This window comes from Mesoplodon mirus (genome assembly GCF_964341445.2).
Source record: "Mesoplodon mirus genome assembly, chromosome: 10".
Taxonomy (NCBI): Eukaryota; Metazoa; Chordata; class Mammalia; order Artiodactyla; family Ziphiidae; genus Mesoplodon; species Mesoplodon mirus.
This window is the reverse complement of record NC_138986.1, coordinates 90,576,681-90,591,353: the sequence shown is the minus strand read 5'-3', so window position 1 is coordinate 90,591,353 and position 14,673 is coordinate 90,576,681. Positions and strand designations below refer to the sequence as shown.

Genomic DNA, 14,673 nt, shown 5'->3' with positions numbered 1-14,673 from the left:
TTTCATTTCAAAGTAGATAAAGTAGTAGGAAAAGTACCACCAAATAAAACACTATGTGGTAAACACAAAATTAAAGGGCTATTGAGAAAGACGGATCAGCTTGTCTTTTTATCACAGAAAAAAATTTATTGTGTTAACAGCATTTTCACTGCTATGACAACATCTGAACGAGCTTGAAACCCTTTAAAGATGGACCTCAATACAGCAACATTATAGGAGACAAAATTTACTTTTATTTCTTTTTTTTAAATAAAGATAGCAAAAAGTGAAATTTTAATGCTACATTCCTTAATATCGATAAAAAATTTCCAACTCAAGTTTAAATACTTTTGATCTTATTAAAGTATAAAACACTGAATTCTACATTTTAAACACTATTATTTTAAGAATCAGTCATTTCTTCATACTGCCAGCATGCTTCCAATACTTCCACAGTGTCTTAAATAAATATATCTCAAAAAAATCTTGAATTCTGAAAAATAAGCAGGAAAAACCATAAATTGACATACTGTGCCATTCTAATGGGGGTGAGGTGATCTTTGAATCCCCTAGTGATTAGTGAAGCTGAGCATCTGTAACTTGTTGGACACTCGTATGTCTTTGGAGAAATGTCTATTCAAGTCCTGTGCCCATTTTCTAATCAGGTTGTTTTTGTTCAGTGTTAGGAGTTTCCTATGTCATAGGCATTAGGCCCTTATATGATATGATTTTCTCCATAGTTTATTCATATGGCTCCCTACTGGACATTTATGTCCAGAGGAATTGCTGGATCAAAAGGTATATGTATTTACAATTGATACATTACCACCTGATTGCTCAGAAGAGGTTATACCAATTTACATCTCCACCAGTTCTATTATATTGTATTATACTCTTATGACTATACAACTTAAAGTTTTTTTCTCACCTCTGAATTAATATTTCTAAGATATATATATATATATATATATATATATTAAACATCTTTATTGGAATATAATTGCTTTACAATGGTGTGTTAGTTTCTGCTTTATAACAAAGTGAATCAGTTCTAAGATATACTAACTAGAATTTAGGTAACAGATAAAGAATAAGATCTCATTTATTATGTTAGTGACTCTTAGAGATAATGCTGATTGTAATAAACGCACTAACAAAGCCTAGTTAAGGAAACCAGGTGTTTGAAAGTCCATGTGTTATTCAAATTTTACCTCTTTTAAGTAGGCTGGTACCACTTTTCAACATAGATGTTAATAATAAAACTTCTTGGGTTTTCCTTGGGGTCTTTCCCATTTATTTTCCATTTCTTTTTTCAGTTTATTTGCTTTATATCTCTCAGCCATCACCACAAGATCCTCTGGGACACTCTGAAGCCATTAAACGTGTTATTAGGATTGAGGCGATTCTCATTATATAACAGCTTTTCAACAATCCTCAGAGAATCTCCACAACTGATTACATGACATCTTCCAAACAGAATGGAATGTGTCCCTCTGCATATGCAACACCGAATCTTCAAGGTATGAAAACCAGCCTAGTCTTAAAAAAGCCCGTCAGTAAGTACACGGCCCTCCTGCTAGCGTGGCCCTTCAGTTGCTTCCTGGTGCCTTTGCCTGGTGTCACTTTCTCACCTCGAGGCCTGAGTGTGTCCCCTGCTTCCTCTGTTCTCTCCAACCTCCACCCCACTGGGCTCTTCCTCAGCAGGGTTCAGTGATGCTCACCCCTATTAGATGAGGTTCCCCACTTATATATTAATAGTGCCCATCTTTGCCATGCTACAGCCCTCATAACACGCTTAATTACTTGTTTAATATCTGTATTTCCTGACAGGCAGTAAAGCCCCAGTACTTGGAATAAATGAAATTTGAACCTTAGAAAACAGAGTTGCATATTCTTACCTGATTTGCTCTTTCCAGAATATTAATTAATTCACCGGCAATCTTCCAATCATTTCTAGTGATAAGGGTAACAGATACTCCGGTCCTCCTTCAAGGGGGAAAAAGTCAATTTAATTTGATTTATAATTTATATTCATGATTCAGCTAGCAAAATAGAACAAAAACAGCAGCAGCAAAACCTCAACTCTTTCACAAGCCCAACTACGTATGATATATTAAGGTTTAGCCATTCAGGGACTTCCCTGGTGGAGCAGTGGTTAAGAATCCGCCTGCCAATGCAGGGGACATGGGTTCGAGCCCTGGTCCAGGAAGATCCCACATGCTGTGGAGCAACGAAGCCCATGCGTTACAACTACTAAGCCTGTGCTCTGGAGCCTGCAAGCCACAGCTACGGAGCCCACATGCCACAGCTACTGAGCCCGCGCGCCTAGAGCCCGTGCTCCGCAACAAGAGAAGCCACCACAATGAGAAGCCCGCACACCGCAACGAACAGTAGCCCCCGCTCGCCGCAACTAGAGAAAGCCTGCACGCAGCAACGAAGACCCAACGCAGCCAAAAAATTAATTAATTAATTAAAAAAAAAGATTTAGCCATTCACATAAGGAGGATGTGGTACATATACACAGTGGAATACTACTCAGCCATAAAAAAGAACAAAATAATGCCGTTTGTAGCAACATGGATGCCACCAGAGATTATCATGCTAAGTGAAGTAAGCCAGACAAACAAAGACAAATATCATATGGTATCACTTATATGTGGAATCTAAAATATGACACAGGGGACTTCCCTGGCGGTCCAGTGGTTAAGACTTCGCCTTCCAGTACAGGGGGTGAGGGTTCCATCCCCGGTCGGGGAGCTAAGATCCCACATGCCTCATGGCCAAAAAACCAAAACAGAAGCAATACTGTAACAAATTCAATAAAGACTTTAAAAATGCTCCACATCAAAAAAAAATCTAAAAAGTAAATAAAATATGACACAAATGAACCTATCTATGAAACAGAAACAGAATCATGGACATAGAGAACAGGCCTGTGGTTGCCAACGGGGAAGGGGTTGGGGGAGGGATGGAGTGGGAAGTTGGGGTGAGCAGATGCAAACTATTATATACAGAATGGATAAACAACAAGGTCCTACTGTACAGCACAGGGAACTACATTCAATATCCTATGATAAACCATAATGGGAAAGAATATTAAAAAAATAGAATGTATATAAATATGTATATGTATATGTATAACTGAATCACTTTGCTGTACAGCAGTAATGAACACAACATCATTGTAAATCAACTATACTTCGATTAAAAAAAAAAACATTTAGCCGTTCAAACATCAGTTTGGAACCTAATCTGCAGTTGTTTAAACAGCATGTTATGGGGATTTTATGGTAGTGCTCTCAGAGGGGAAAAAGGTCCTTTTTGTGAAGAGAATGGGGAGCCAGGTTGGATGGACTGACTTACCCTGCTCTCCCGGTGCGCCCTACTCTGTGCACATATTCTTCGATGTTCCGGGGAAAATCGTAATTATAGACGTGTGTGACATCATCGACATCAAGACCACGAGATGCTAAATCGGTAGCAATCAGTATTCGCACTTTCCCTAAAGAGTAAAGCCAAAAGAATACAGATACATGCTGGTACAAACCAACCCAAGACATATCTGTCCCCTAATATCTGATCAGGTGAACTATCCTTGCTTTTAATATTAAAACTCTTCTAAAGACAGTGAAGACGGGAAAGGGTTACTTAGCCTTTTTTAACTGCTGGCAAGTTACAACACAATAGATTCCAAAATTCAAAGAGTCCATGAACCACGGCAAAGATATATGCCTCTCAAGTAAATTAAGATAACACCCTCGCTGCAAATTACTGCCTTGATATCCAGGTTTTAAACATTAGCTTGAGATAGTCCTGAGAATCTGATTAATATTTAGAACAAGTATAGTTCTGGAATCTGCAAGCTGAGGGCAGATCTTAGACATGGGATCCATGGAGAGGTGCCCTCACTCAAGCAAGTCCAGGCACTGGACGCTTTTTTTTTTTTTTTTTTTTGCGGTACGCACGCCTCTCACTGTTGGGCCTCTGCCGTTGCGGAGCACAGGCTCCGGACGCGCAGGCTCAGCGGCCATGGCTCACGGGCCCAGCCGCTCCGCGGCACGTGGGATCTTCCCGGCCCGGGGCACGAACCCGTGCCCCCTGCATCGGCAGGCGGACTCTCAACCACTGCGCCACCAGGGAAGCCCCAGGCACTGGACACTTTTAAACTGCAATACTAATTGTATAAATGTACCTGTTTTAAAGTTTTTTAATGCTCTCTCTCGATCACTCTGTTCTCTGTTGCCATGCAGAGACTCTACTGATATATGCTGGATACTCAGGTCACTTGATAAATGATCAGCCCTGAAGCAAAAGATAAAGTCAGGGGTCTAAGTGCTTATTCTCATACCACCATCAATTCATTACTGTTACTTCCACTGGCAAGAATCTGAAGTAATGTGCATATTGTACGACATACACCCCCCCCATATGAAATGCGTATACACACAGAAACAATGCCAAAACCAACCATGACTGATGATTTGAATGTAAAAAATATATACTCACATAGCTTTCCGGCTAACAAATATTATGACTTTGTCTTTGGGAGACAGGCTGTCGATGAAAGTTTGGATATGCGATCGTTTCTCGTCTTCTGTGGTGACAATTATATTTTGCTTCACGGTACTTACAGCCTAAAGGACTCAGATATCATAGTTCATCAATATTAATGGACAAACCCCATATATTGGCTCGAAATCTATCTTATTTCTATCATTGGTTAAATGTTCTAATAAACTGCTAGCAGGAAAAATGGCAGGTTCTTGCAAAATCACCGGTTCCTACCCAAGGATTTATGGCTCAGTCTTTCACTTTTTACCAGTGAGTCACCTACGCTAAGCTTGGAACTCTTGAATACGTGGCAGTGTGTTGAAAGCAGCTGGTTACTACTGTTGGAAAAGGAATAACCACGGTTTGAGGCCAAGCTTACAAAACTATCGCCATGAATTTGGATATAGCCTTTGCAATAAAGATGTTCAGCTGATGACACAAAGAGTTTCCATTCAATAAGTATTTTGACAACACAAAATTTCAAAGTATCACTGGTACCATTTTATTGACCCAGAGATGAAATAGATTCTGAAGGATTTATCCTGTCTTTCGTGAAATCTCATGAAATGAGCCTAGGGCAATGACCCATTATTAATTACCAGTGATTTAAGTAAAACGTCAATTTTCATTAATGATTAGTTGAAAGGCCAATCTCAATTATGAAGTGAAAGGCCAGAGAGCTTTACAATGGCAAAACATTTCCATAATTAATAAGATATAAATAGTAATTAAAAACAAGCTTACAACTAGATCCAAAGTACCAACATACACAATCATGGGCTCTTTCAAATAAGATTGTGCGAGTCTACGGACAGCACATGGCCACGTTGCACTGGAGATAAAACATAATACATAAACATTAAAAATTTATTATAAAGCAAACATTACTAAATTTCCCTAAGAATGCTATGAACCAAGTTACTGATGAAAGACAAACTTACTACTTTTTAATGAGGCCAATTTCACAGAAAACATTTGCTTCACAATGAATTGCTCAATGAAGCTACTAGATTAAACCTTTAAATAAGTTCAATAGGTTTGTAAACAAAAGGTGAAGAAGAGCTATACCTTTCTAATCTATGAAAAGGTACAGTGAATTGAGGTGTTAGTGTTCTCTCAGCCTTTATAAAGAAGGCAAAAAACCCCAGTATTTTTCATACATTGTTAGCAGGTAAAACCAAATGCTCATGCCAAATAAAAACATTTTAACTGTACCAATGATTGGATATGTTAATTCAGATGTTTCTTCAACCATATATTGTGAAAGTAACCACCTTCTGTACTTTCACACTAATTACAAAGATGGGAGGTTTAGTAAGAAAACAAAATGAATAAATTTAGTCTTCTTCCCCAATCACATACTCTTCTGCTGCCTCAGCTTTATCTTTGCCAAAAAGTATTCTGGACAGGTGATTACTTTTTCCAATCTGAGACCCCCCTATGAAACAGTCTCCCCTGCATTTTTTATAGAAATCTTATTCTTTTTCAAACATTTATTTATTTACTTAGGCTGTGCCAGGTCTTAGTTGCAGCACGTGGGATCTAGTTCTCTGACTAGGGATCGAACCCGGGCCCCCTGCATTGGAAGTGCACTGGTTTAACCGCTGTACCACCAGGGAAGTCCCTAGAAATCTTATTTTTAATTCAGGAAACCCAATAGTCATTGCTAAACTGTTACACTGAGTTGCTATACTAAGTGATGACATATCTTTCACCAAAGGATCTCAAAATACTTTTAAGAAAGGCTCTAAAATCAAATGGATTTGGTTCCACTGATTTCTACTTTGCAGACTAGCAAATTAAACATATACCTACCTTGTCATAACTGTCTGCCTGTCTGGGCGTACATCTAATAAAATCTTCATTATCTGGGGTTCAAATCCCATATCCAGCATCTTGTCAGCTTCATCTAAGACCTGCATGAAAAATGGTTCGAATAGGGGAATTCCCTGGTGGTCCAGTGATTAGGACTCTGCGCTTTCACCGCTGAGGGCCCGGGTTCCATCCCTGGTCAGGGAACTAAGATCCCGCGAGCTGCGCAGTATGGCCCCCCCAAAAAAAAAGATGGCTAGATTAGGTATGGAAGGTAGCTAATATGTATGTTCTGCCTTTATGAATGCTAAGGTAATTTTTTTCATTTCCTCCACTACCTAAGCTATCTGTAGTTGCAACACAGATTGAGTTAAGTTTGCCAACTAGCAGTTTCTAAATCTATTTAATGACAAAACAATTTCAGTGTCTAGAATATTCATTCATAAAAAAATAAAAAAATAAAATATTCATTCATGTGGAATTCTTTTGTACTTACCTACATTTTCTAATATTTATATAATACTAAAATGGAATGATCTTAAAATCCGTATTTTAACAAACTAGAGGCAATGAAAAACATTCCTAGGATTTAAAACCATTATGAAATGGAGAGCCATTCTAAAGGGTTTGATAGAGTTCAGTTCTTCCTCCCGGGACCCTGAACCCCTGCTCCACGATTACCAGGTAGGATACGCTCTTCAGGTACACAAAGTTATTCATTTGTAGATCGTGGAGTCTTCCGGGAGTGGCAATAATGATATCGACACCTTTCGCTAAGTCTTTTATTTGTCCATCTCTATCACCACCACCATATATACAAACACTTAAAAAAAAAATACAGAGGTTCATGTCCACGTGGGGAATATCCCATCACAATTCAAAATCCCAACCAACCTAAGCATTTTGGGTATAAAATAAAAAGTACATAAATCAAAAGTCTCAGGTAGTACAGTATTGGCCCCTTTCTGAGAACCATCCACACCCACCAACCCACAGGGACGTGTCCTACGAGAGCCACGTTCGCATCCTTGTTATATGACCCCACCACCCAGGTTACAGTCGATGTGGATCAGGGGTAAGTAAGCCTGACCCACGCTGAGCCAATCAGCTTCTCAGGATGTGTGAAAATAACGGGGAGGATGTCTACAGCTACAAATGGTTTGAATGCTGATGCAGGAATGGTCAAAGACAAGACTCACCTTTTAAGACCTTTATATGAATATTTACGGCACTCAGCTTCCACTTGCAGAGCTAGTTCTCGAGTTGGGGTGAGGATTAACATGCCCGGCCCATTCCTGGCTCTTTGGAGAGAAAACGTTAGTAAAATACCCATCGCAGATATACAGGACCTTCATTCAGTGCCTGCAATGAGGGAATTCCCTGGCAGTCCACTGGTTAGGACTCCAAGCTTTCATCTGCTGAGGGCCTGGGTTCAATCCCTGGTCAGGGAACTAAGATCCCACAAGCCTCGAGGTACAGCCAAAGGGAAAAAAAAAAAAAAGGCAGCAATGAGTGTCAAAGCCACAAACAAGCACCACACATAAAAAGTGGAGAAATAAAGAAAAACAGCCAACAAAAAAATCCAGACACCAGCCTTTTCATTAAACAGGGCCAGAGCTTTCCTGTGTCAGACATTCTCACAGAATTGTACTGGACACGGTAATTTAAACAATTTGTTTCCAGTGTTTCACTATTAAGACTTTTGGTGGACACTACCTATTGCTTCCTAAAAATGTTTTGTCCATTTATAGCTTACCAGAACAACACAAGTGCATCTGCCCGAGACTAGGCATTACCTTTCGACCAAGGTAATCGAAGAAACTTTCATTGCATTTTTGGAATCCATATCTGTTAAACCCCTAAAGAGAACCCAGATGTAATAATTCTTACAGAGGTTGTGAGTCAATATGAATAAATCCAGGCATTAAGTAGGACAATGTCTTCCCCGTTCCAGTCTGAGCTACTCCTATAAGATCTACTCCTTGTAGAATGATTGGCCATGCCTGTGACTGAAACAGAATGAGAAATATTAAAATAAAAAGTGCATTTCTTTCTGTCAAGCATTCCTTCCTCCTCTCCCAGCTCCAAACTTCTCAGCATTTTGAGTGCTAGGCAGCGGTGGAGGTGCTGGGGGGACACTTATAAGAGACAGCTGCTCCCTGGTGTTCTAACGACCAGAAATTGAGGGGGGAAAGTCGATGAAATGTTAGAATTAAAGAAAGCATACCTGAATTGGTGTTGGCTTTTGAAAACCTGCCTTTTGAAGGTTTCTCATAACTTCAGGATAACAGAGAAATGCATCCTCAAAATTACCAACAGGGTTGGGAAGAGGACGTTTCTCACCACCTTTCAAGTCATCACACATTATATTATAATTTTCCCTCCTTTAGGGAAACAGGAACAAGGATTAGTGGCTTTGGTCACTTTACTCCCCAAGCAAGAAATTTTTTCCAACATTAGTTCAGGTCATATCTAGAAATTCAACTGCAACTGATTAAAATTAGACTGCTGGTTAAGTTACAGTAAAATGTAGTAAGAAATAGAAGCCAGCCCATCTTTTTTTACCAGAATAGTTCCAGAGAAGGAAAAAAATTACACTGTATGCATGAATGGGCCAATGAAAATTTCATGGAAAGGTTAAGAATAGAGCCTGAAAATTATATGCTTCATGAATCAAAGTCAGATTTGGCAAATGCCTGAGGGCCTATAACGTTTCACACACATTTCCCTAATTAATCCTCAACAATACTTTGAAGTGGGAATTATTCTCATTCGACAGGTGATCTTTAGTCACCTGTCCATGCTCAGGGCCCTATCCCAATCCTAAAATAACTGCTCTGTCTGCTATACCATACTATCTTAGTTTTATAACAGATATTAATAGAAAAAATGTTGCCATTATGACCTATAATTCCAGATAATATGGAGCAAAGAGTAAGAAATTTTTCTAATATTCAGATATCAGATCAATTTCTCATGATTTTCAACACTTGTAAAAATAATTCTCAAAAACTGCTAATACAGCAGGCACTAACCACATGTCTCTTTAAATTTAAAATTTCAAATTCAGTTCCTCAATTATATTAGCTACCTTTTAAGTGTTTAATAGCCACATATGGATAGTAACTACTCTAGACACAAATATAGCCCATTTCCCTCTTCGCCAAAAGTTTTATGGGATAGCAATGCTCTAATGTATATGATGTAGGGTGCAACCCAGTTTTCTTTTGAATAGGAAGCTACAGTTTCAAATACAATCATTTCAAATCTTTTCCTAATGGGTTAATTTACCAGCTTAACTCTACAAATACTCAATAAAAAGTAGTAAAACTATTCACCTCCAATTGTCTGCTTGGTCTTGTGACATTGAACTTGTTGTTTCTGACTCCATGTAAAAGTTTTTCTTAATTGGAGGTAAACCTGGGACAAAAACCAAAATTTTAACTTGGATGATTAATAAGCATTTACATTTCATTGACATTTATTCAAAGTAACAGAAATCAAACAAAATATATATCAGGTTCACCTTGCACAGATATAGTTCTAGACAGCTGTCCCACACTTTGCCAGCAAAGCTTCTGCCAGCCTCTAAGAGATCTCCATTTTTGCTTTGGCTTTCAATTACACTTTTCACCCAAGAAAGAGATCTTTAATAATTAAATATAAAAGAAAAGAAACCATGCTTCACAAGACACACAGCCATCACAAGGGACGAACCTTCTCTCATAGTAAGCTAACTTTCTTTTCTTTGAGGGTCCATCCCATTACTGTTTAGGAATACAATATTTATCCTTATTCTATCCTCTACTTTGAAGCTACTTTGTTTCCTTTTTTAAATGCTTATCATACTTCCACCAAACTTACATCCTTTTTCTGCGCCCCACCTCCACCCAGATCTCCCAACACATGGCGTGGGATAGGCTGACCACCAGAGTGGAATGAACCCTTGTTAGTATTTGTCACACGGTAGTGTTCACTGTGTAACTTTAAATAAATGATGTTGTCCCACTGCCACATTCTGATCAAATCAATGCCTGAATTTACTCTGAAATTCAGTGAATAATGTAGAACATTATACTCCATATATAGTTCCAAGTGAGAATTTAAAAAACCCATTTCTTCAAGAACTGTATGAACTTATTAAACGTTTTCCCCTTTTTACGTTGCCCTTCTTGGCCAGGACACTACAAGATCAATTTTTGCTCAGTCATAGCAAAATGTTAACTCCCGGTTGGCATGTGTACTCACTTCATTGCCCTTTTGGCCCAATTTTCTATTTTTATTAAACTTGTGCAGCGAGTTACCTCAAATAAGACAAGGTATAAATAAGTTTTAACTTTCCATTTGTAACGTAAACCGCAACACAGACATAGAAATATCATGTCCTAGAGACTAACTGCAGCATTTCAAATTCTACTGTCATTTTGCATATAGATTTCATTACTAAGAGCAACACATTTTTTATAGAGGCTAAAACCTCAATTACTAGGAACAACGATACCACATGTAAGTGTTGGGATCCAGCACTAACCTGCCCACTTTTCTTTACTGTGTTTCAAAATATTTTCTCGGAACTTATCCCAATCAACCAATTTCTGATTTCCTGAAACATCTTTCCTTGCATCTTTTCTATCCGAAGGTTGGACAACAGCAACATCTGTTAAAAATATTCCAAATTAGTTTCCAAACAAATCCTACCAGTATAAAATCCAAAACAATTTTATTATTTTCTGTTTTAATAACCCAACAATAATAATGCTTGAAACATTAAATTTAGGAATTTAGTACCACAGTGCCATGACAATTCTGGTCACGGTTTGCCAGTTATTTACTTCAGATTTCTGAAATGCAAAAAAAAATTACTGGAGCAGTTAAAAAGCATGAGAACCTAGTGTCTGATAATAAATAACACATCACTTATCATTACAATAATTCTGTGTGGCAGATGTTACCCCAGGTAAACAGAAGAAACAGTGTCTTAGAGGCTTCTTAGAGGTTCTTTCCCAAGAAACACTAAGAGGCAATGCTGCCATCTGAACCCAAGACTCTTCTCCTTGTTGCTTCTGGAAATAGTTCAATAATGGCTTTTTCTCTAGTCCAAGTAGATCTGAGATTTTTTAAAAATATCAAACAATTAGTCAGTTTTCAAAGTCAGTCACATTCCAGGGAAGGGACCATAGACAGGAGGCCAGGACTAATCCTTGCTGTACCATCAATAATGAAGTGTATTAAAAGGTTATTTTGTTTTTACTCAAAAGTAAAACGGCTAGGCTTAACAGCAGATATTAAGTGTCTTAGTTTGAGGAAAAGTATCCTGGATTTCATAGAAAAAAATTCTGTAACAGACTAGATTTAATGATGGCAAGCCAAAGCTTTGTTATCAGGAAAAGCAGTTATAATATGGCTTATAACACTGAATAAAACATTTAAAATTTTACAGGGCTTTAGTGGGCAAAAATTACTTACCAACTTTGGGTTGTGTTTTGTAGTCTTCTTGTTGTTGAACAAGATTATCTATCACTGTTTTCGCTTTGCTCTGCATTGCCTTGGTGCCAAAAATTCTTACTTCCGCTTCAGGGTACCCTTTTATTATCTAGATACAAGGGGGGAAATAGGTGAGATAAGTCCCTTCACTGTCCCCCCCCCGCACTCAACCTCAAATAGGACAAAAGTGTAAAGGAAATACAGGATTGCTATCAATCAGCATCTAAGATATAATGAATGGACTACAGCTTAGGTGAGTTCTTAAAAAGAAGTATGAAGAGCTTTGGCAACTTACCTAAGTTACCACAGTATGTTAATAATTGAAGAGAAATTAGAATTAGGAATGAACCATAGTTCATCCTCTTTAAGGATTTAAGAACCCAAATAATTTACCTGTATTTTGGTGAATGTTGAGCTCTGGATCTCTTTTATTTTTGACCCACCACGCCCTGTTTATAAAAATAAAGGAATTTTTTTTTAAAAATTGAAATCAGTTATGGGGAACCTACTACTGACTCTGCTCAAAGCCTTCTCTAGCTCTTCCCAAATCATCCAAAGGCTCCTAGGGTTCAGTCATCACTTTCAGTTTGGAAAAAGGGAAGCAGGCGCTTTCTATTCCAAATTGTGGTGGGTGGTAGGAGGTTCCTTTCCCAGAGGTAGACACTAAGGATTCACCACCAGACCAAGGAAAGACTAATTGGATCCAAAGTGTTGGCAAGGATGTGAAGAAACTGGAACCCTTACACACAACTCAACCAAAAAAGTCCAATTAAAAAATGGCCAAAGGTCTTGAATAGACCTTTCTTCGAAGACATATTTATGACCAACAGGTGTATATGAAAAGATGATGAAATCATCAGAGATATGCAAATCAAAACCACAATGAGATATCACCTGTTAGAATGGCTCTCATAAAAAAGACAAGGGATATGGGGCTTCCCTAGTGGCGCAGTGGTTAAGAATCTGCCTGCCAATGCAGGGAACACAGGTTCGAGCCCTGGTCCGGGAAGATCCCACATGCCGCGGAGCAACTAAGTCCATGCACCACAACTACTGAGCCTGCGCTCTAGAGCCCGCACATGACAATGAGAAGCCCACACACTGCAACAAAGAGTAGTACCCACTCACCACAATTAGAGAAAGCCCGGGCACAGCAACGAAGACCCAATACAGCCAAAAATAAAAACAAACAAATAAATAAATTTATTAAAAAAAAAAGACAAGGGATAACAAGTTGGCGAGGATGTGGAGAAAGGGAACCCTTATGCACTGTGAGTGGGATGTAAATTGGTGCAGTCACTATGGAAACAGTATGCAGAGTCCTTTAAAAACTAAAAACAGAACAACCATGTGATCCAGCAATCCCACTTCTGGGAATTTATACACAAGAATTGAAACTAGGATCTCAGAAAGATATCTGCATTCCCATATTCATCATTATTCACAATAGCTAAGAGGTGGAAATCACCTAAATATCTGTCAACAGACGACTGGATGACAAAAATGTGGCATATGCATACAATGCAAGTTTTCAGCCTTAAAAGGAAATCCTGCCATTTGTGACAACACATATAAACCCTGAGGACATTACACTGAGATAAGCCAATCACAAAAAACTGCAGATTCCACTTCTATGAGGTGTCTGGTGGCTGCCAGGGATGGGGGAATGGGGAAATGAGTTGTTGAGAGGTAGATTCAGTCGTGCAATATGAAAACCTTCTGCAGATCTACCACACCTAAGCACGTTGTTCTTAGGGTCAACAATACTGTAAATGTATGTTGTTTACCACAATTTTAAAAGGGGGGCAAACCTTATTTCCAATCATTTCCAAATGCTTTTCAAAAACGAATTTGTAAGTCTCACGCTATACTAAGAAAAAGAACACTTTTTTTCGGCAAAGTAATCATATTCAAGTAACAGAAACTAAGTGCAAGGTACGGCTAATGTTCCGAGCAGCCCTTTAATACCCTACGCCTTCTTATCTTGGGTTAATGGCTCTCCCCGGTGCTCAAACGGACTGACCCCTTTGTTCATTTTGGGGTAAGCTGCCAAAGGTCTGACCTTTCATCCCAAAGATTTCTTAAGTCTAAGAGTTGGCTCTCCCAAAACATCGTCTCTATAAAACTATAGAGATACATTAAACGCCATCACTCTAGCACCAAAGCGTATCACAAAGGTCCCGTGGGGACCCGAGCCGCCCCAGTGGCCACTGATTGGAGGCGAGGCGGGAGGGGCGGGGATGCCACAGGCCCCGCCCCGCCTCACCCACCCCGGCCCGCCCGCGCACGCCCTCCGCTCTCACCGATCACCGCGCCCACCCAGTCGTTATTCAGGCTGAAGGACAGCGGCGGCTCCTGGAAACCAGCTCCCACGGGCTGCTGGACGCCGGAGTGGCCCCTCCAGCCGCCACCTCCGCCGGCCTTCTGGCCTCTGCGACCGCCTTGGCTCGGCTCCTCCGGCCTCCTTTCCGGAGCCCGAGGCATAGCCGCGCCCCGCCGACAAGCAACGACCCAGGAGGAGGCGTTGGCGCCGGCTTCCGGCCGAGACATGGCTCCGCGAACAGGATCCGGCACCTCCAGCGTCTTCCAGCAGGCCCTGCACACTCGAGATGCCGTCGAAGGCTGGTCCGCGAGGGCAGCCACGCAGCCGCTGCTCAAGGCGCGCGCGCCGACGCCCCGCCCAGGCCGCTGCCCATTGGCGGACGCGGCTGTGAGCGGGGCTGGTCCAATGGGCTTCCTCCATCCTGCACTCCCTGCATCCTGCGCGCGCGCTTGAGTAAGTCCTTGCGCGGGCCTTGTCCTTCTCTGCTGTGGGCTGTCGGGGGGTCTCTGTGCTTTCTGGCTACA

General features: G+C 40.1%; 1 protein-coding gene across 3 annotated transcripts; it reads right to left on the bottom strand.

Annotated features, from left to right (window-relative positions):
- Positions 1-301: 301 nt before the first annotated feature.
- DDX43 (DEAD-box helicase 43) lies at positions 302-14,430 on the bottom strand. 3 transcript variants are annotated; one of them, XM_082633465.1, is made up of 17 exons: positions 14,130-14,430; positions 12,220-12,275; positions 11,809-11,935; positions 10,874-10,999; positions 9,681-9,762; positions 8,570-8,726; positions 8,233-8,351; positions 7,542-7,643; positions 7,024-7,165; positions 6,346-6,446; positions 5,275-5,362; positions 4,486-4,613; positions 4,172-4,281; positions 3,343-3,481; positions 1,878-1,965; positions 1,191-1,346; positions 302-472 (listed from the first exon to the last, which is right to left on the bottom strand). In XM_082633465.1, exons 1-16 carry the CDS (start codon positions 14,374-14,376, stop codon positions 1,230-1,232), a joined length of 1,929 nt encoding a protein of 642 aa, XP_082489591.1. In that variant the 5' UTR covers positions 14,377-14,430; the 3' UTR covers positions 302-472; positions 1,191-1,229. The 3 variants fall into 3 exon arrangements, with proteins under 3 accessions (XP_082489591.1, XP_082489593.1, XP_082489592.1); XM_082633467.1 differs by lacking the exons at positions 302-472; positions 3,343-3,481 and having other exon boundaries at positions 1,222-1,346; XM_082633466.1 differs by lacking the exons at positions 302-472; positions 1,191-1,346; positions 1,878-1,965 and adding an exon at positions 2,745-2,784.
- Between the last annotated feature and the right edge of the window lie 243 nt (positions 14,431-14,673).

Bases quoted from the DNA above. Each gene is read 5' to 3' on its own strand.
- DDX43 (XM_082633465.1), bottom strand. From the start codon at position 14,376: ATGTCTCGGCCGGAAGCCGGCGCCAACGCCTCCTCCTGGGTCGTTGCT. The intron at 7,166-7,541 runs GTGAGTCTTGTC...TTTTTTTTTAAG, and splicing joins TCATATAAAGGTCTTAAAAG to TGTTTGTATATATGGTGGTG. The intron at 6,447-7,023 runs GTAATCGTGGAG...TTTTTCATGCAG, and splicing joins TGAAGAGCGTATCCTACCTG to GTCTTAGATGAAGCTGACAA.